This window comes from Oncorhynchus keta, chromosome 14 (assembly GCF_023373465.1).
Source record: "Oncorhynchus keta strain PuntledgeMale-10-30-2019 chromosome 14, Oket_V2, whole genome shotgun sequence".
NCBI classification, from domain to species: domain Eukaryota; kingdom Metazoa; phylum Chordata; class Actinopteri; order Salmoniformes; family Salmonidae; genus Oncorhynchus; species Oncorhynchus keta.
Genome location: NC_068434.1, coordinates 39,997,401 through 40,016,737, shown reverse-complemented (window position 1 = coordinate 40,016,737; position 19,337 = coordinate 39,997,401). Strand labels below are relative to the sequence as shown.

Sequence of the window (19,337 nt, the reverse complement as noted above, 5' to 3'; positions counted from 1 at the left end):
GAAGTATCAGGTGAATATGGGTAGCCAGATATTGAACAGAGTATTATTTATTGGTGTGATTGCGAAGCCAGTAGACACATTCTGAGCTGAAGTATCAGGTGAATATGGGTAGCCAGATATTGAACAGAGTATTATTTATTGGTGTGATTGCGAAGCCAGTAGACACATTCTGAGCTGCAGTATCAGGTGAATATGGGTAGCCAGATATTGAACAGAGTATTATTTATTGGTGTGATTGCGAAGCCAGTAGACACATTCTGAGCTGCAGTATCAGGTGAATATGGGTAGCCAGATATTGAACAGAGTATTATTTGTATTGTAGGGGGCTTTGGCAGTTTAGATGTTATTGCTGAATCATTGGATCTGAGCCTCTCGCATTCATTCTTCCATTCGCCCCGCTCTCAACTCTCATCGCTCTCAACTCTCATCTTTCACACTGTTTTGCTGTGCTTCACAGTTGAACATGAAGCAGGAAAGTGACACCATTCGACACGTGTCTGACTGAGTGATATTCTGCCCAACCTTTCCTCTACATTGCTTCCTTCCTTACGTTACCAAAATAGAACGGAAAGATTACGGTTGTCATACCCCGATTCAGAGGGTTGGGTTAAATGAGGAAGACACATTTCGGTTGAATGCGTTCAGTTGTACTCACGAGGTATCTCCTTTCCCCTTTTCAATGGACAATACAATTATAGGCGTGAAGTGCTTTGTATATATAAGGAGTTCATGTTAGCACTTCACACCTATAATATTAGCACTTCACACCTATAATTGTATGCTGTATTTGATTTGCACTGTGGGGAATAGAATAGCAAGTCTGTCACCGGGACCGCTTCCCAACGCTCTCCTTGGTTCTCTTCACCCCATAATGTATGGCAAACTAAAAGCTATGAAGCAGTGGAGTCTCCTCAGAATAGGAAGGGGAGGCCCATCCTCCTCAGTGAATTTCATACAAATAAAAATAGTGAAATATTAAGTTATCCTTATTAGATAAAACTATGCGAAATATATTTACATCACCATATCATTGATTAAAACACACTGTTTTGCAATGAAGGTCTACAGCAGCCTCAACAGCACTCTATAGCGTAGCACCATGGTGTAGCCTGAAGACAGCTAGTTTCCGTCCTCCTCTGGGTACGCTGACTTCAATAGAAAAATTAGGAGACTTATGGTTCTCACGCCCTTCCATAAACTTACACAGAAATTATGTCAACTTTCCAAGTTCTTGCAGTATTTACTGACATTTTGTCAATCAAATCAGATGAGCAGAGAATGAATCTAGTACTGAAAGCATAAGCTACAGCTAGCTAGCACTGCAGTGCATAACATGTGGTGAGTAAGTGACTCAGAGAGAGAAAGGCAATAGTTTTGAACAATTACATTTCTTTAAAAATTAAGGAGAAACAAGAGAGAGAGTGAGAGAAAGAGAGAGATAGAGATATTTCGTAGAATGTATTTTTTCACTTTGTTTCACTAAGCTAGCGTATGCAAATTGCTAGTTTAGCCTACTCAAACACCCGGCTCAAACAGAGAGGGTTGCTATGTTAGCGAGCTGGCTATGCCTATCCAACACTGGAACTCTTCCAAGTCAAGGTAAGCTTTTGGTTTTATTAATTTATTGCCACCGGGTTCCGCCGGGTATAACTGCTAAACTGCTTGCTGACTGTACTGCGTGATTGTAGCGGGTTTACTAATGCATTAGTTCTAGTAGTTATGTTGACTATGACGTTATATGGTAATATGCTAATATGGTGACAATTATATAGGCTGTGTGTAGCAGGTAGTGGTTATGAAATGAAGGTTTGGCTTGGAACGTTTTTTTTGCCTGGTCACAGACAGATGATGTGTTGTGCACTGAAATCCGCAAGCGAAGTGGAAAAGTTAGAGGAGGAGAGCGAGTAGATGCGAGAAGGAATTATACAATGAGCAAAATTATCATGCTGTTTGCATGTGGCTGCTATTAAAGTGAACTGTGTTTGCGTGTGATAAGAGGTGTGTTAATTCCGCCGATTCTGTTTAAAAACATTTCTAAAACGTAAGCAAACGGAATAAAACGGGGATAAACATACCTGAATTTGTCCAATGGAACGTCTTGTTTGCAACTGTTGGACTAATAATTAAAGCCTAGATGAGCTAGATGCAGGCAAGAGTGTGCAAGGCGGTATTGAATGTGTCACTGTCTGTCACCTTGATTACTAAAAATGTTCTTTCGACCTGTGCATCTACGTTGTAAACGTTCATTCATAGGCTAGGTTGTAGCAACTCATGATGGGTATAGGGAACATTTGAGTATCATGTACTAGCCTAAACCCATCGATGTAACATTGAGCTGGGTGAATGGAATATGAATGACAGTCATCCAATATAATGTAATAGAAATAAGGCCATGCTCATAACAAAAATTAATCGTCCTCCCTAATTGTAAACGTCACCGACCGCCACTGCTGTGAAAATGTATTACTGTGTGTGTGTGTGTGTGTGTGTGTGTGTGTGTGTGTGTGTGTGTGTGTGTGTGTGTGTGTGTGTGTGTGTGTGTGTGTGTGTGTGTGTGTGTGTGTGTGTGTGTGTGTGTGTGTGTGTGTGTGTGTGTGTGTGTGTGTGTGTGTGTGTGTGTGTGTGTAAAAGCCATGAAGGTGTATGGCAGCTTCAGCTGAAGGTTGAAATCCTCTGATGGCCACACTGTAGAGAGTGCGAGAGAGAGAGAGTGACAAAGAGAGAGACCTGAGACCTGGAGATTCAAGGAATTATTCTAGCACGAGTAAGGCACATTTACTCTTAACAGTGGGAAAGTGCTCCCCACCCTGTGGCTCTCAATGTATTTGTTTGACTGCAGTCGTAACCTTCCGACATCCAGTGAGCTGATAAACGCACAGCCTCCAGCTCTGATCTGATCAACAGCAGCCCCTCTGCTCTCAGCACATCAACACCACAGCATTTTAGGGTTGCTCTCTTTGTCTCCAAATGCCATTGTCATTCAGTCTGGCTGTCCAGGCTCCCACCCTTCCACATTGTGACCATTTGTCATAAATAGCACGATGGCAATTAGAATGTTCATGTAGGAATCGCTGTGGCACTTATTACTTTTTCAATGAAACTGTAATCACTGACACATGAGGGCTAAGTGAGCGGAGCTTTGGTGTGGTTGTAATTCAGCCAGCCCCTCCGCTGCTGTAATTGACACATTTGATTATGGCTGACCCTCCAGTCCAAGCAATGTGTGGGATGGTGTGAGTGTGTGGTTGTGTGTGTGTGTGCTGCCCCTCTGCCACCGTCACTATGGCCCCCTCTCAGTGAGCAGGAATTAGGGAGTAAGGCCACGGGGAGGGTATAAATAGCAATGTCACAAACTTACCGAAGATTCAGTTTCCAACAGTATGATCACACACTCAGACAAGTACGCTTCACACACGCCCGTGTGCGGGTTTGAGCACAGCCGCATACACAGCTGTGCACAGACCTTTTCTATACACACACTAATATACAGAGCGATAGACACACAGTTACACCCCCTCCCACTCCCACACACACACACATACACAGATAGTTAGACACACAGTGACCCCCCCCACACACACACACACACGCACACATATTGAGAGAGAGAGGAAGAGAGGGTGAGTAATATAGAAAGAGAAAAAGACACACACAAAGTGACACACACAGACCATCCTGAGCAAGCACACCCCGTTCTCTCTGTTCCCCCCGTCCCCTAAATTGGGTACCTAAAGAGCTTGTCTTTGACCTATGCCAGTAAACCAGCAGCATTGTGCAGGGTGTCATGTTACCTCAGCCACTACATTCATCTCCCTCTGCACACGCCCAGGCTTCATTCTCTTCTCCCAGCAATGTCCAAAGAACAGCAACAGCGGCCCACACATGGCGCAACAGAACACAGACAAACGTTGAGATCCAGTCTAGAGCTTGGCTGGACAGTCAGGCAGGAAGAGAAGACAGACAAATAATGAGCAGCAAGTACTGTACATGGTGAATATTTTCTGGATGGGCTATTGGACCTTGATGTGCTGTAACTGTAAACTGTAAAGTTGATGTATCATTCCTCCCAGTGTGACTTTATTTGGCAGGATGTTTATTGATTACTGTGCTGTGACAGTTAGGTGACAGACACTCACTTCTCTTGTCTGACTTCTCTTGTCTGCTAGCCCAGCGAGCAGGAGGCAGGGGGCAGGAGGCTTAAGGGAGAAGAGAGGATGGGGGGAGAGAGAGGAGATGAGAGGAGAGGAGAAGATGGGAGAGGAGAGGCAAGATGCAGGCAGCCACCGGGCTCATTACGTATTCCGGGGAAGTTTGCTCAAGGCCGCACTGATTTTTGTAAATTGCCTTATACCCACAACAGGCTCTCCTGGAAGTACTGACAGTTCTTTAGACAGACAATAGTTTTTATAACCAAATTTTAATTTTTCTACAAACTTCCACCAAACTGTACGTGTGTGTGTGTGTGTGTGTGTGTGTGTGTGTGTGTGTGTGTGTGTGTGTGTGTGTGTGTGTGTGTGTGTGTGTGTGTGTGTGTGTGTGTGTGTGTGTGTGTGTGTGTGTGTGTGTGCGCATGTGTGTTTTCATTTTCAGCATCTTCATTTGTAGGATCTTAATTTGATCACCTTGTTGCAGGAGAACTTCTGAAGTTTCTAATTTCCACTTTGAAATCTCAGACTTAATTATCCCTTATGAAATATGTATCAACCCCTACAATGATGTCCAATAATTACAATCCACATAATAATTCACATTTCCTGTGTCTGCAGGATTATTTGTCTTGCTGTAGCAAACTGGCTAAAAGATCTTACATCTGTACACTTCCAGGTAGAACCCAGGTAGAACCCTTTTGGGATCCATGTGGAAAGGGTTCTACATCAGTGGAGGCTGCTGAGGGGAGGACTGCTCATAATAAATGCTGGAATGGAGCAAATGGAATGGCATCGAAGACATGGAAACCATGTGTTATCCATTCCATTTATTTCGCTCCAACCATTACCACGAGTCCATCCTTCCCAATTAAGGTGCCACCAACCTCCTGTGTTCAACATTGAACCAAAAAGGCTTCTACCTGGAACCAAAATGGTTCTACTTGGAACCAAAAATGGTTCTTCAAAGTGTTGATCAATTGGGACAGCTGAAGAAACCTTTTAGGTTGTAAATAGCACCTTTTTTTTCTACTAGTGTATGTGTGTAACTGTACGTGTTTGCCAGTTTGTGTGCATGCATTAGTGTGTCTTCCTCTGTGTATGTCTATGGCATGTCTGTGTGTCAATGCATGGGTCTGCCTGGCGAGTGTGTCTGCATGAGTGCGTCGACGACATATGATATCCTCAGCTGCTTGTGATGGGTGTTGCAAAATACTAAAATGCTGTCTGACTCACAGTCTCCAAGTGAAGTGACCCTGATAAGGACCTGCAAAACAGTCAGATCCTCAGCCTGCCAAAACACAACACACTGACAAGCCCTGCTACCTTTTGAAATATTCCCCTGAAGAAAATAGTTATCCTAGTGACAACAACAACCCTGAAAACTGTCAGGGAAATTAAACAAATGCTTTGCTGACAGAGTCACGGGGAGGTAAGAATGGAAAAGCTGGCCTGATATACACATTCTTTCTACGTGTCCGTATTTGGAAGTCCCTCAGATTGCGTCGCAAATGGCACCCTATTCCCTATGTAGTGCACCATATAGGGAATAGGGTGCGATTTTGAGAATTCTTTCATGTTGAGAGAGAGGGATGAAAATATGGCACCGTTGTTCTTGGTTTCTCTGTTGTTACAAATACACTGAACAAAGATATAAACGCAACATGAAACAATTTCAGAGATTTTACTGAACTACAGTTCATATAATAAAATCAGTCAATTGGAATAAATTAATTCGGCCCTAATCTATGGATCAGTGCAACATGCATAGAGTCTCCTTCGCATAAGGTTGATCAGGCTGTTGACTGTGGAATGTTGTTCCACTCCTCTTTAATGGCTGTGTGAAGTTGCTGGATATTGGTGGGAAATGGGTGACATGTCTGGTGAGTTTTCAGGCCATGGAAGAACTAGGACCTTTTCAACTTCCAGGAATTGTGTTCAGATCCTTGCGACATAGGGCCGTGCATTTTCATGCTGAAACATAAGGTGATGGTGGCGGATGAATGGCACGACAACGGGCCTCGGGATTGTGTCATGGTCTCTCTGTGCACTCAGATTGCCAAAGATAAAATGCAATTTGTTCGTGCTCCGTAGCTTATGCCTGCCCATACCATAACCCCACCGCCACCATGGGGCACTTTGTTCACAACGTTGACATCAGCAAACTGCTCGCCCACACAACGCCATACTGCTCTGCTCTGTACAGTGGAAATCAAAGTTGTTTACAACGCAGAACTGCAGTCAGGTGAAGACCCTGGTGAGGACGACAAGCACGTAGATGAGCTTCTCTGAGACGGTTTCTGCAAAAATGATTTGGTTGTGCAAGCCCACAGTTTCATCACTAACAGGGAAGCAAACAAATGTGTTCACAGAATTTTAGCGAAATAAGCTTTTTGTGCATACGGACAATTTCAGGGATCTTTTATTTCAGCTCACGAAACAAGGGACCAACAATTTACATGTTGCTTTTATATTTCTCTATTTACTGCCTACCTGTTCTCCAAAGACAGTGCAGTATGAAGATAGGCAGAAAACAGCTTCTCCGGCTTCTCCAATAGAAATCCCCAATCACACTTGTAGGCGATGTCATGGCGTCATTGGCTTGCTAAGCTCATGTGCAGAAGCACATCTTCGGGTCTAACGGTTGTCTCGCGACGAACTGCGTGTGGTCAGGCCATCAAATCAAAGGCACTTCTTCGATATAAAGTTGTTTTTGACTAAAATAACATCAGTTTATCTCTTTAACAAGGTTGTTTACTAAGACATTTGCTCGGACCAAGAAAATGAACAATGTAAGGAAGATTGTTTAACTTCTCTCATATACTTCTCAAACCCCAGACCCTGCCCTGGTCTGCTTGGTCTGTTTCACACGTGTTACCAGCAGTCTCGCGATGTTGCTCCTCTGTGTTCTCCTTTGCATTGAATTCATTTCCCTCCTCCTATCATATTATTTTCAAAAAGCAAGTATTAGGGAGCTGTGACCGTTAATTTCACACATCTCAGACAAAAAAGTCAGTGGAAGTCTGTACAGGAGCCCACCCATTACCAATTTGCTGCCTGTACTCTATCATGCAGTTCCCAAACATTTCACTGTAATAATCACTGGTAACAAACAGACTGTGAATGCCATTAAAGGGATATTTCAGGATGTTGGCAGTGCCCTTTATCTACTTCCCCAGAGTCAGATAAATTTGTGGATACCATTTTTTATGTCTCTCTCTGAGGAAGTTGCTATGTTGCGTTAGCGCAATTGCTAACTATTGTTGACTGGAACAGCACTTCCAGTCATTGAGATAATGCTAGTTAGCATTGATTCGCAAAACTACCTATAACTTCCTTCATACTGGACACAGAGACAAAAAAATGGTGTCCACGAGTTTATCAGACTCTAGGGAAGTAGATAAACGGCTTCACTGACACAATTCGGAAGTATACCTTGAATATTTGGTTCCTCAGAAAACACAAACAGATGCTTTCCACAGTCGTCTTACCTTTTATATCCAAAAAACTAAAGCACTGCATGAGAGAACAAAAAGGTACAACAGAGCTTTTGGGGAGGAAAACCATTGATGCAAAAAAAAGATAAGCCTTCAAGTCAATTGGTTGAATTGCAGCTGCTCTCTCTTTGGGCTCATTTCTTATGCCTTGTGTACTGTGTGTGCCAGGTTTGATCCTCTGGTGCACCTGCATTTTGCTCAGTAGGCCGGTATGAGGGCCTGAAGGCTGGTGTTGTGTCTATGTCCTCTTGGGTGTTCTATCTGATTATAATAATTGTCCGAATTTTCCTTGTTTAAAAAAAACACAAAAAAACCACACAGACTTCCATGGAAGTCTCTGGGGAGGAGAGACCGGCTACTGTGTCTGATAACCAAGCCATTATCTCATATGAACTGAATCTGAGCTGTCTTAATTTGTTATTTATTATTGGAAAGTTAATCATGGGGGGAGTTAGGCCTAAACAAAAACGTGCACCACGTTTGGGAAATTCTATTGTAGGGATTCTTCCATGATAAGTTCTATCATTTAGTGTTTTAATGATAGTGGTGGAAAACGCTGTCTCTGAACATGGCCAAGATGTTCATATGTTCATAAATGACCAGCATGGTCGAATAATAACAAGGCAGAACAGTTGAAACTGGAGCAGCAGCACAGTCAAGTGGACTGGGGACAGCAAGGAGTCATCATGTCAGGTCGTCCTGGGGCACGGTCCTTGGGCTCAGGTCCTCCGAGAGAGAAAGAAAGAGAGAATTAGAGAGAGCATATGTGGGGTGGCCAGTCCTCTTCTGGCTGTGCCGGGTGGAGATTATAACAGAACATGGCCAAGATGTTCAAATGTTCATAAATGACCAGCATGGTCAAATAATAGTAAGGCAGAACAGTTGAAACTGGAGCAGCAGCATGGCCAGGTGGACTGGGGACAGCAAGGAGTCATCATGTCAGGTAGTCCTGGGGCATGGTCCTAGGGCTCAGGTCAGTTGAAACTGGAGCAGCAGATATGGCCAGGTGGACTGGGGACAGCAAGGAGCCATCATGTCAGGTAGTCCTGGGGCATGGTCCTAGGGCTCAGGTCCTCCGAGAGAGAGAAAGAAAGAAGGAGAGAATTAGAGAACGCACACTTAGATTCACACAGGACACCGAATAGGACAGGAGAAGTACTCCAGATATAAATAACTGACCCTAGCCCCCCGACACAAACTACTGCAGCATAAATACTGGAGGCTGAGACAGGAGGGGTCAGGAGACACTGTGGCCCCATCCGAGGACACCCCCGGACAGGGCCAAACAGGAAGGATATAACCCCACCCACTTTGCCAAAGCACAGCCCCCACACCACTAGAGGGATATCTTCAACCACCAACTTACCATCCTGAGACAAGGCTGAGTATAGCCCACAAAGATCTCCACCACGGCACAACCCAAGGGGGGGGGGGGGCGCCAACCCAGACAGGATGACCACAACAGTGAATCAACCCACTCAGGTGACGCACCCCCTGCAGGGACATTTACATTACATTTAAGTCATTTAGCAGACGCTCTTATCCAGAGCGACTTACAAATTGGTGCATTCACCTTATGACATCCAGTGGAACAGCCACTTTACAATAGTGCATCTAAATCTTTTAAAGGGGGGTGAGAAGGATTACTTTATCCTATCCTAGGTATTCCTTAAAGAGGTGGGGTTTCAGGTGTCTCTGGAAGGTGGTGATTGACTCCGCTGTCCTGGCGTCGTGAGGGAGTGTGTTCCACCATTGGGGAGCCAGAGCAGCGAACAGTTTTGACTGGGCTGAGCGGGAACTGTACTTCCTCAGTGGTAGGGAGGCGAGCAGGCCAGAGGTGGATGAACGCAGTGCCCTTGTTTGGGTGTAGGGCCTGATCAGAGCCTGGAGGTACTGAGGTGCCGTTCCCCTCACAGCTCCGTAGGCAAGCACCATGGTCTTGTAGCGGATGCGAGCTTCAACTGGAAGCCAGTGGAGAGAGCGGAGGAGCGGGGTGACGTGAGAGAACTTGGGAAGGTTGAACACCAGACGGGCTGCGGCGTTCTGGATGAGTTGTAGGGGTTTAATGGCACAGGCAGGAGCCCAGCCAACAGCGAGTTGCAGTAATCCAGACGGGAGATGACAAGTGCCTGGATTAGGACCTGCGCCGCTTCCTGTGTGAGGCAGGGTCGTACTCTGCGGATGTTGTAGAGCATGAACCTACAGGAACGGGCCACCGCCTTGATGTTAGTTGAGAACGACAGGGTGTTGTCCAGGATCACGCCAAGGTTCTTAGCGCTCTGGGAGGAGGACACAATGGAGTTGTCAACCGTGATGGCGAGATCATGGAACGGGCAGTCCTTCCCCGGGAGGAAGAGCAGCTCCGTCTTGCCGAGGTTCAACTTGAGGTGGTGATCCGTCATCCACACTGATATGTCTGCCAGACATGCAGAGATGCGATTCGCCACCTGGTCATCAGAAGGGGGAAAGGAGAAGATTAATTGTGTGTCGTCTGCATAGCAATGATAGGAGAGACCATGTGAGGTTATGACAGAGCCAAGTGACTTGGTGTATAGCGAGAATAGGAGAGGGCCTAGAACAGAGCCCTGGGGGACACCAGTGGTGAGAGCGCGTGGTGAGGAGACAGATTCTCGCCACGCCACCTGGTAGGAGCGACCTGTCAGGTAGGACGCAATCCAAGCGTGGGCCGCGCCGGAGATGCCCAACTCGGAGAGGGTGGAGAGGAGGATCTGATGGTTCACAGTATCGAAGGCAGCCGATAGGTCTAGAAGGATGAGAGCAGAGGAGAGAGAGTTAGCTTTAGCAGGGCGGAGCGCCTCCGTGATACAGAGAAGAGCAGTCTCAGTTGAATGACTAGTCTTGAAACCTGACTGATTTGGATCAAGAAGGTAATTCTGAGAGAGATAGCGGGAGAGCTGGCCAAGGACGGCACGTTCAAGAGTTTTGGAGAGAAAAGAAAGAAGGGATACTGGTCTGTAGTTGTTGACATCGGAGGGATCGAGTGTAGGTTTTTTCAGAAGGGGTGCAACTCTCGCTCTCTTGAAGACGGAAGGGACGTAGCCAGCGGTCAGGGATGAGTTGATGAGCGAGGTGAGGTAAGGGAGAAGGTCTCCGGAAATGGTCTGGAGAAGAGAGGAGGGGATAGGGTCGAGCGGGCAGGTTGTTGGGCGGCCGGCCGTCACAAGATGCGTCACAAGGGACGGCATGAGAGAGCCCCAGTAAGCCAGTGACTCAGCCCCTGTAATAGGGTTAGAGGCAGAGAATCCCAGTGGAAAGAGGGGAACTGGCCAGGCAGAGACAGCAAGGGCGGTTCGTTGCTCCAGAGCCTTTCCGTTCACCTTCCCACTCCTGGGCCAGACTACACTCAGTCATATGACCCACTGAAGAGATAAGTCTTCAGTAAAGACTTAAAGGTTGAGACCGAGTTTGCGTCTCTGACATGGGTAGGCAGACCGTTCCATAAAAATGGAGCTCTATAGGAGAAAGCCCTGCCTCCAGCTGTTTGCTTAGAAATTATAGGGACAATTAGGAGGCCTGCGTCTTGTGACCGTAGCGTACGTGTAGGTATGTACGGCAGGACCAAATCAGAGAGATAGGTAGGAGCAAGCCCATGTAATGCTTTGTAGGTTAGCAGTAAAACCTTGACAGGAAGCCAGTGTAGAGAGGCTAGCACTGGAGTAATATGATCAAATTTTGGGGTTCTAGTCAGGATTCTAGCAGCCGTATTTAGCACTAACTGAAGTTTATTTAGTGCTTTATCCGGGTAGCCGGAAAGTAGAGCATTGCAGTAGTCTAACCTAGAAGTGACAAAAGCATGGATTAATTTTTCTGCATCATTTTTGGACAGAAAGTTTCTGATTTTTGCAATATTACGTAGATGGAAAAAAGCTGTCCTCGAAATGGTCTTGATATGTTCTTCAAAAGAGAGATCAGGGTCCAGAGTAACGCCTACAATGTGATTTTCTGAAGAAAAAAAATCTGATTTTGTCTGGCATAGTTGAAGTGTACCTATGATGACAATTACAGGCCTCTCTCATCTTTTTAAGTGGGAGAACTTTTGCACAATTGGTGGCTGACTAAATACTTGTTTGCCCCACTGTATATAAAATATCCCCATAGTCTAGTAAAGGCATAAATGTAGCTGATATACTAGCCTCCTTCTGGCTTCAAAAGAAAAACAGTCCTTATTCCTAAAATAAAATCCCAAATTCAGCTTAAATTGTTTTGTAAGTTGTTGAATATGCAATTTAAAAGAGAGGCCGTCATCAATTAAAATTCCAAGATATTTATATGAGGTTATCTGTATGTGTGTCGATCTTCTTCCCCTTTCCTGTAGGTACAATTGTAGCAGTGCTGCATGCTGATCTTGTCTTCCCCTCCCTGTCGTGCCCTGTAGGTACTACATGTGCGTGACAGTGCTGATCTACTTCCTGCCTCTACTGGTGATGGGCTGTGCCTATCTGGTGGTGGGCCTCACTCTCTGGGCCAGTAACATACCTGGAGACTCCTCTGACCGCTACAAAGAGCAGCTCACTGCCAAACGCAAGGTACAGCACACTATAATAAAAGGTGCAGCACACTATAATAAAAGGTGCAGCACACTATAATAAAAGGTGCAGCACACTATAATAAAAGGTACAGCACACTATAATAAAAGGTACAGCACACTATAATAAAAGGTGCAGCACACTATAATAAAAGGTGCAGCACACTATAATAAAAGTTGCAGCACACTATAATAAAAGGTACAGAACACTGTAATAAAATGTGCAGCACACTATAATAAAAGGTACAGCACACTATAATAAAAGGTACAGCACACTATAATAAAAGGTACAGCACACTATAATAAAAGGTACAGCACACTATAATAAAAGGTACAGCACACTATAATAAAATGTACAGCACACTAAAATAAAAGGTGCAGCACACTATAATAAAAGGTACAGCACACTATAATAAAATGTGCAGCACACTATAATAAAATGTGCAGCACACTATAATAAAAGGTGCAGCACACTATAATAAAAGGTGCAGCACACTATAATAAAAGGTGCAGCACACTATAATAAAAGGTGCAGCACACTATAATAAAAGGTGCAGCACACTATAATAAAAGGTGCAGCACACTATAATAAAAGGTACAGCACACTATAATAAAAGTTGCAGCACACCATAATAAAAGGTGCAGCACACTATAATTAAAGGTACAGCACAGTAACCCTGGGTTACACCAGCCCAGCTCACCCTAACCCTAACACTAACCAAGGATTGGAAAGCTGCTGCAGTCATCCCCCTCTTCAAAGGGGGAGACACCCTGGACCCAAACTGTTACAGACCTATCTATATCCATTCTGCCCTGCCTATCTAAGGTCTTCGAAAGCCAAGTCAACAAACAGGTCACTGACCATCTCGAATCCCACCGTACCTTCTCCGCTATGCAATCTGGTTTCCGAGCCGGTCACGGGTGCACCTCAGCCACACTCAAGGTACTAAACGACATCATAACCGCCATCGATAAAAGACAGTACTGTGCAGCCGTCTTCATCGACCTTGCCAAGGCTTTCGACTCTGTCAATCACCAGATTCTTATCGGCAGACTCAGTAGCCTCGGTTTTTCGGATGACTGCCTTGCCTGGTTCACCAATTACTTTGCAGACAGAGTTCAGTGTGTCAAATCGGAGGGCATGCTGTCCGGTCCTCTGGCAGTCTCTATGGGGGTGCCACATGGTTCAATTCTCGGGCCGACTCTTTTCTCTGTATATATCAATGATGTTGGTCTTGCTGCGGGCGATTCCCTGATCCACCTCGATGCAGACGACACCATTCTATATACTTTCGGCCCGTCATTGGACACTGTGCTATCTAACCTCCAAACGAGCTTCAATGCCATACAACACTCCTTCCGTGGCCTCCAACTGCTCTTAAACGCTAGTAAAACCAAATGCATGCTTTTCAACCGATCGCTGCCTGCACCCGCATGCCCGACTAGCATCACCACACTGGATGGTTCCGACCTTGAATATGTGGACACCTATTAGTACCTAGGTGTCTGGCTAGACTGCAAACTCTCCTTCCAGACCCATATCAAACATCTCCAATCGAAAATCAAATCAAGAGTTGGCTTTCTATTCCGCAACAAAGCCTCCTTCACTCACGCTGCCAAGCTTACCCTAGTAAAACTGACTATCCTACCGATCCTCGACTTCGGCGATGTCATCTACAAAATCGCTTCCAACACTCTACTCAGCAAACTGGATGCAGTTTATCACAGTGCCATCCGTTTTGTCACTAAAGCACCTTATACTACCCACCACTGCGACTTGTATGCTCTAGTCGGCTGGCCCTCGCTACATATTCGTCGCCAGACCCACTGGCTCCAGGTCATCTACAAGGCCATGCTAGGTAAAGCTCCGCCTTATCTCAGTTCACTGGTCACGATAACAACACCCACCCGTAGCACACATTCCAGCAGGTATATCTCACTGATTATCCCCAAAGCCAACACCTCATTCGGCCGCCTTTCGTTCCAGTACTCTGCTGCCTGTGACTGGAACGAATTGCAAAAATCGCTGAAGTTGGAGACTTTTATCTCCCTCACCAACTTCAAACATCAGCTATCTGAGCAGCTAACCGATCGCTGCAGCTGTACATAATCTATTGGTAAATAGCCCACCCATTTTCACCCCACAGTTTTTATTTATTTACTTTTCTGCTCTTTTGCACATCAATATCTCTACCTGTACATGATCATCTGATCATTTATCACTCCAGTGTTAATCTGCAATATTGTAATTATTCCCCTACCTCCTCATGCCTTTTGCACACATTCTATATAGACTCCCCTTTTTTTCTACGGTGTTATTGACTTGTTAATTGTTTACTCCATGTGTAACTCTGTGTTGTCTGTTCACACTGCTATGCTTTATCTTTGCCAGGTCGCAGTTGCAAATGAGAACTTGTTCTCAACTAGCCTACCTGGTTAAATAAAGGTGAAATAAAAATTTAAAAAAATAAAAACCCTAACCTAACCCTAACCACAAGGTACCATACAGTAACACTTGGTTTAAAGAAATAGCGTTGACCATAGTATTTTATCATGGATGCAAGGTACAGTGGGATCTTCATTGATCACCCTGTTGCAGGACATTTTAAACTTGTAGTGTATTTGAGTTTTTAATTTTTATGTCCATTAATTATAATCCACATAATAATTCACATGTCCTGTTGCTGCATGATTATTTTCCTGCTGTAGCAAACTGGCTCAAATTAAGATCATAAGATCATATGTACACGAACAAATCAGGGGTATTGTAGGGTATTGTAGGGTAAATATTTACTGTGGGGCTCTGGAAAAGATTAGACTATGTCAGAATTGAGTACAGTAAATATGCATGAGTTTACACCATGGTAACCTATTGTGTACATGCTCTGCTAGCTACTGTACATCAAAATGACCCAAGTGAATTATCAGTAAGAGTATGTGGAGTGTATGGGGCTAGCTGTATACCTCTATTACTGCATTTACAGAGGCATCACCAACTCTGATAGTTTGCCCAATGTTCAAAAAAAGCACAATTGTATGAGCCCTTATCAAAGTCAGCGCACTTTATAGAGAACATGGTGTAATTTGGGAGAAAAACTTGAACAACTTGGCTTCATCACCTCCAGGTCCAGCCAGGGAGAACTTTTTTATGTCTCTCACGCATACCCTATTCCACTTTATTTCCTGTTGTCTTGAAATGTTGTTTTGATTCAACAATGGAGAAGTGCCATGTATACCATGGAAATGCCTCCTGAAATGACTGAATCGAACTCGGAATTACAGAACTAATTGAATAGGATCTCTGTCATTAGAATTTGAATGAACCCCAATCCTGCGGTTGATCTGTGTCTCTGTCTGTGATAGGTGGTGAAGATGATGATCGTGGTGGTGTGCACATTTGCTATCTGCTGGCTGCCCTACCACGTGTACTTCCTGCTCCATCTGTTCTTCCCCCTCCTGTTTGAGACGCTCTACATCCAACAAGTCTACCTGGCTGTCATGTGGCTGGCCATGAGCTCCACCATGTACAACCCAATCATCTACTGCTGTCTCAACGACAGGTAGGTACACTACAGAGGAACACACACACAGGCACCGAGGCACGCATGCAGGCACACACACACACACACACACACACAATGGGTAAATCAAAATGGTTTACAATTCTCTTACCTGTTTTTTATTAGGTAGATAATTTATTCACTGCATTATTTATATGTTGAGGAACATTCATCACATATTACTCATAACCTTTACTTGTGCGGTGAAGGCAAAATGAGAAGAAAAAAAATGAATTCCTGCATGAACAACAACAGCTTGCTATAATATGACTTGTTTCCGTTTTTTTATCCCTTTGGGGCAATTTTCACAATTGTGTGGCACAAAACTCTAAACGCACGAAATCATAGTCATTTTTTCCACCAAACTTAATCAGTGTTTCATCTGGAAATATATGTTTGACGTTGCAATACAGTTTCACATAAAGTAATTGCCTTTCACAATGCAATACTCACATTACTTTTGATATGACTCTCTTCTATTTTGAAAACATTTGACTATTACTTAATTTGACTGATGATCACGTAAACATTTGGTAAACCTATAGATGTAAACTGGTTTGTCTACTGCAGATTTTGAGAGCTAGATCATGAACATGTATGTCTGTAAAGTAGAAACATAAATGTATGATATGCTTGAACGTAATACTATGATGATGACTATTATGATTTTTATTTTATCTGATATTGACAAGCCCACATGAAAAAATAATATAGTGTGTACTGTGGGAGGAATACTATAATATTCACTGTAGTGTTTTTGCAGACTTTACTGTAGTATTCGCTGAGGCATACAAAGATTTCAATCCAGACCTATGTCAGGTTTGGATTCGCCATGCCAAAAGGTTTTCCCCTAAGTGCATGAACAATGAAGATATTTACTGCAATTTCAAGGAGAACCTATGGCCAAATGCTCAAGACAGGCTTGATGCAAACTAGTGGCATCTAAACATAGTTTATTTTGTGTCTTTCATTTGATTACATTGTGAAAGATGTCTTCAATGATCACAGCTTTGCTCACACATGAGATTAAATCCTACTAGAACGTCTCTGACGCTCGTCGGATGTGGCAGGGCTTGAAAACTATTATGGACTACAAAGGGTAACCCAAATGTGAGCTGCCCAGTGACAAGAGCCTAACAGACGAGCTAAATGCCTTTTATGCTCGCTTCGAGGCAAGCAACACTGAAGCATGCACGAGAGCACCAGTGTATTGCCAAATGTGAAAACAGTGTAATGTGCTGTAATTTACAGTACTGTAGCATACTTAATTCAAATGGCAATTTTGAAACCTGTATCCTACATTTCTTGCTATTGTAAATATGTTTAATTCACTGTGGTGGTACATTTTATGAAGAACCAACCTCCCATTGGTTTTCCTATCAACCACCTGCCGGCTGTCTAGTGTCTCTGAAAGATGCCTATTTCACACTAGGTTATGGCTGAGTGTCATTAAAGTACAAAACAAAAATGTGAGAGTTAGACCCTGGCAGTTCTCTAGCAGTGTAACTAAGTCATGAAACATTCTGCAGCACCCCTCTCCTCTCCACATCTGCCTCCACTCATTTTCCATCAAACTCTTTCCTCTTCTTCTTACTATATCCTCAGCTTTTTCACATTCCCCTTTAAAATAAAATCTGTCCTCCTGGTCTCCTGTCTGTCCTGTGCTATCTGTCGCTCTGTCCTTCCCTAGGTTCCGAGCTGGCTTCAAGCAGGCGTTCCGATGCTGTCCCTGTGTTCCCGCTGGCTCTTACGAGGGTCTGGAGCTCAAGTCCACACGTTACCTACAGACCCAGACCAGCATGTATAAGACCAGTCGCATGGAGACCGCTGTGTCCGCCGTGCCGCACGTGGTCGACGACTTGGAGCCTCCCAGGTTCGGGGCCCTATCTGGGGCCGGGTGTGAGGCCGGGGCGCGGGGGGTTGGCGTAGGGGGCGTGGGGTTGTGTGCGGCGGCACCCAGGCGCTCCTCTCTGGACCTGACTTCCAATGGCTCTTCGTCCCGCAGCATCTCCAAGACCGTTTCGGAGACCTCCAGCTTCTACAACAACCTGCCTGAGTAGCGAGGGGAGAGTAGAGTCAAGCACCGCTGAACACTCTCTCACAATATCTGCCAATGGGGACCGTGTGCATGTGTGTTTGTGTGTGTGTGGCCGTGAATGTGTTTGTGTGTGAGTGTACATTTGAGTTGGTGTGTGGGTTCCATCCATGTATGTGGATGATGTCCTTTCATTGAATGTTGGGCATCAAGTCTACCGCCTGTGACTAAGGCTTGGTTTGGTTCCCCTTCAGAGGGCTTTCCAGTGTGCCCTGATTCAAACTAAACAGGAGTCGGTAGACACTAAGGCCATAAGGCATACCTAGCCCACACTACCTGGTACCTGCTGTACACGAGTTAGCTGAGAATGTCACGAAAACGATGCGCACGCTTCAATGGGGCAGAAAGCCGTGTGTTGTTGGGATTCTGGATGGCCAGGTAGCTAGCAACAATGACAAGTGGGGAATCGTGAGTGGCTCGTTTCACCTAGTTTTACCTTGTTTTTTGAGGTTTTTATGCTAAAATGGCTCAAAATCGCATGCTAGCTAACCAAGAAATGTAAGGATGTATTTGAGAGACAACATGTACTCATTGTCCAACTTTATTTATGTTTTCAATAAACATTGGAGACAAAATGTAGTTTACATGTTGTCAGAAATTTAAACCGAACCTGTCTGTTTTGCCCCATAGTTGCACTCGTGTCGGTTTTGTTGCTAAACAGCCAACCCGTTTATAGCCCGCAGAGCTAAAGGCTGGGTCACAAGACTTGATCAATACAGAAAACAAGCTTAATACAGGACCCAGTCCTAACTGAACCCTAGAACCTTTACACTGTCCACAAAGCTTCAATTAACAGAATCTACCTAAAACTTACCTAGCATATTATCAGTTGCTTCTAATGCTCATATTCCCACCAGTACTTCTGAATGATGCATTAGTGTGTGATTGCTGGGAGAACAGTCAGTTCTCATGAACATGTTTATGATAAGCTTGGTATTCCGGTTGCATAGCCTAAGACCCTGAAACGAAGCCCGGGGTTAACAAGCCAGCACTCCATGGGAAACTAGACTACTGGGAAACTAAATTAGACTACTGGGTGTGTGTTTAGCTGGTGGCTTTTCAGCATGACTTCAGTGGAATAATGTGGAATAGACCTGAACAGAGTGCTCGTCAGCTGTGTACTTCACAGGACATCAGGCAGTGGAGAAGTGTAGTGTGATTACATAAACAAAGAGAAACTGCACTGCGAGGCTTTTGTTAGTTCTTGTCACTAGCGATGGGAACATGGGTTTGGATACTTAGCATAATGGCGCTGAGGGAGGGAGGAAGGTGGCGCTGAGGGAGGGAGGAAGGTGGCGCTGAGGGAAGGAGGAAGGTGGCGCTGAGGGAGGGAGGGAAGGTGGCGCTGAGGGAGGGAGGGAAGGTGGCGCTGAGGGAGGGAGGGAAGGTGGCGCTGAGGGAGGGAGGAAGATGGCGCTGAGGGAGGGAGGAAAGGTGGCGCTGAGGGAGGGAGGGAAGGTGGCGCTGAGGGAGGGAGGGAAGGTGGCGCTGAGG

General features: G+C 44.9%; 1 protein-coding gene across 1 annotated transcript in view; it reads left to right on the top strand.

The window, feature by feature from the left end:
* The window catches only part of tacr1a (tachykinin receptor 1a), a 38,390-nt gene extending 19,301 nt beyond the window's left edge, over positions 1 to 19,089 (top strand). The window contains exons 3-5 of the mRNA XM_052461757.1: positions 12,039 to 12,189; positions 15,552 to 15,748; positions 17,439 to 19,089. Coding sequence (XP_052317717.1) covers positions 12,039 to 12,189; positions 15,552 to 15,748; positions 17,439 to 17,808 — 718 coding nt within the window. The 3' untranslated portion in view covers positions 17,809 to 19,089. The remainder of the gene's footprint in view (positions 1 to 12,038; positions 12,190 to 15,551; positions 15,749 to 17,438) is intronic.
* Positions 19,090 to 19,337: the final 248 nt, after the last annotated feature.